Here is a 611-nt window from a genome sequence, read left to right on the forward strand (position 1 = left end):
CAGGCAGCCCCCCGCACAGCCTGTTGGATCACAGTGTAGAGTCCGAGAGGGAGGGCGCCCCACGGCCTGGGGGCGCCAGGGCTGAGCCGGGAGGGCAGGAGCCCAGCCTGGAGCTGGAGAAGCGGCAGCTGGAGGAACGCATCGCCCGGCTCATCTCCCACAACCAGGCTGTGGTGGACGATCCCCAGCTGGACCACGTGCGGCCCCGCAAGACCGTCCTGTCCAAGCAGGGCAGCATTGACCTGCCCGTGCCCTACACCTACAAGGACTCCTTCCACTTCGAGATCCGGGCACTGGGCCCGGGACGCAGGAGGCACGGGGCCCTCTGCCCCACCCGCTCCACCTGCATGGCCTCTGACAGGGTGCAGCCCCTCCTCTTCCACTCTGTCCCCACTCAGCTCTCCACCACCGTCGAATGCGTGCCTGTCACCAGGAGCCACTCGCTGCCCTTCGTCGAGGGCACCAGGACTTGGCAGGAGCCGCTGGATCCCCAGGACACCCGTCCCGGGAGGCGGGGGCCTCTGAGCCCCAGGTCTGTCCCCGCCCGACTGGGGGAGGTCCCCGGCAGCCACCCCCGGGCCCTGGTCAGACAGGCTGCGGTGGAGGGGCTG

General features: G+C 70.2%; 1 protein-coding gene across 1 annotated transcript in view; it reads left to right on the top strand.

Annotated features, from left to right (window-relative positions):
• Positions 1 to 611, top strand: part of ZNF831 (zinc finger protein 831) — a 93,385-nt gene that overhangs the window by 37,715 nt on the left and 55,059 nt on the right. The window contains exon 3 of the mRNA XM_015566211.1: positions 4 to 584. Coding sequence (XP_015421697.1) covers positions 4 to 584 — 581 coding nt within the window. The remainder of the gene's footprint in view (positions 1 to 3; positions 585 to 611) is intronic.

The sequence above is a fragment of the Myotis davidii genome, unplaced genomic scaffold, assembly GCF_000327345.1.
Source record: "Myotis davidii unplaced genomic scaffold, ASM32734v1 scaffold262, whole genome shotgun sequence".
In the NCBI taxonomy this organism is placed as follows: domain Eukaryota; kingdom Metazoa; phylum Chordata; class Mammalia; order Chiroptera; family Vespertilionidae; genus Myotis; species Myotis davidii.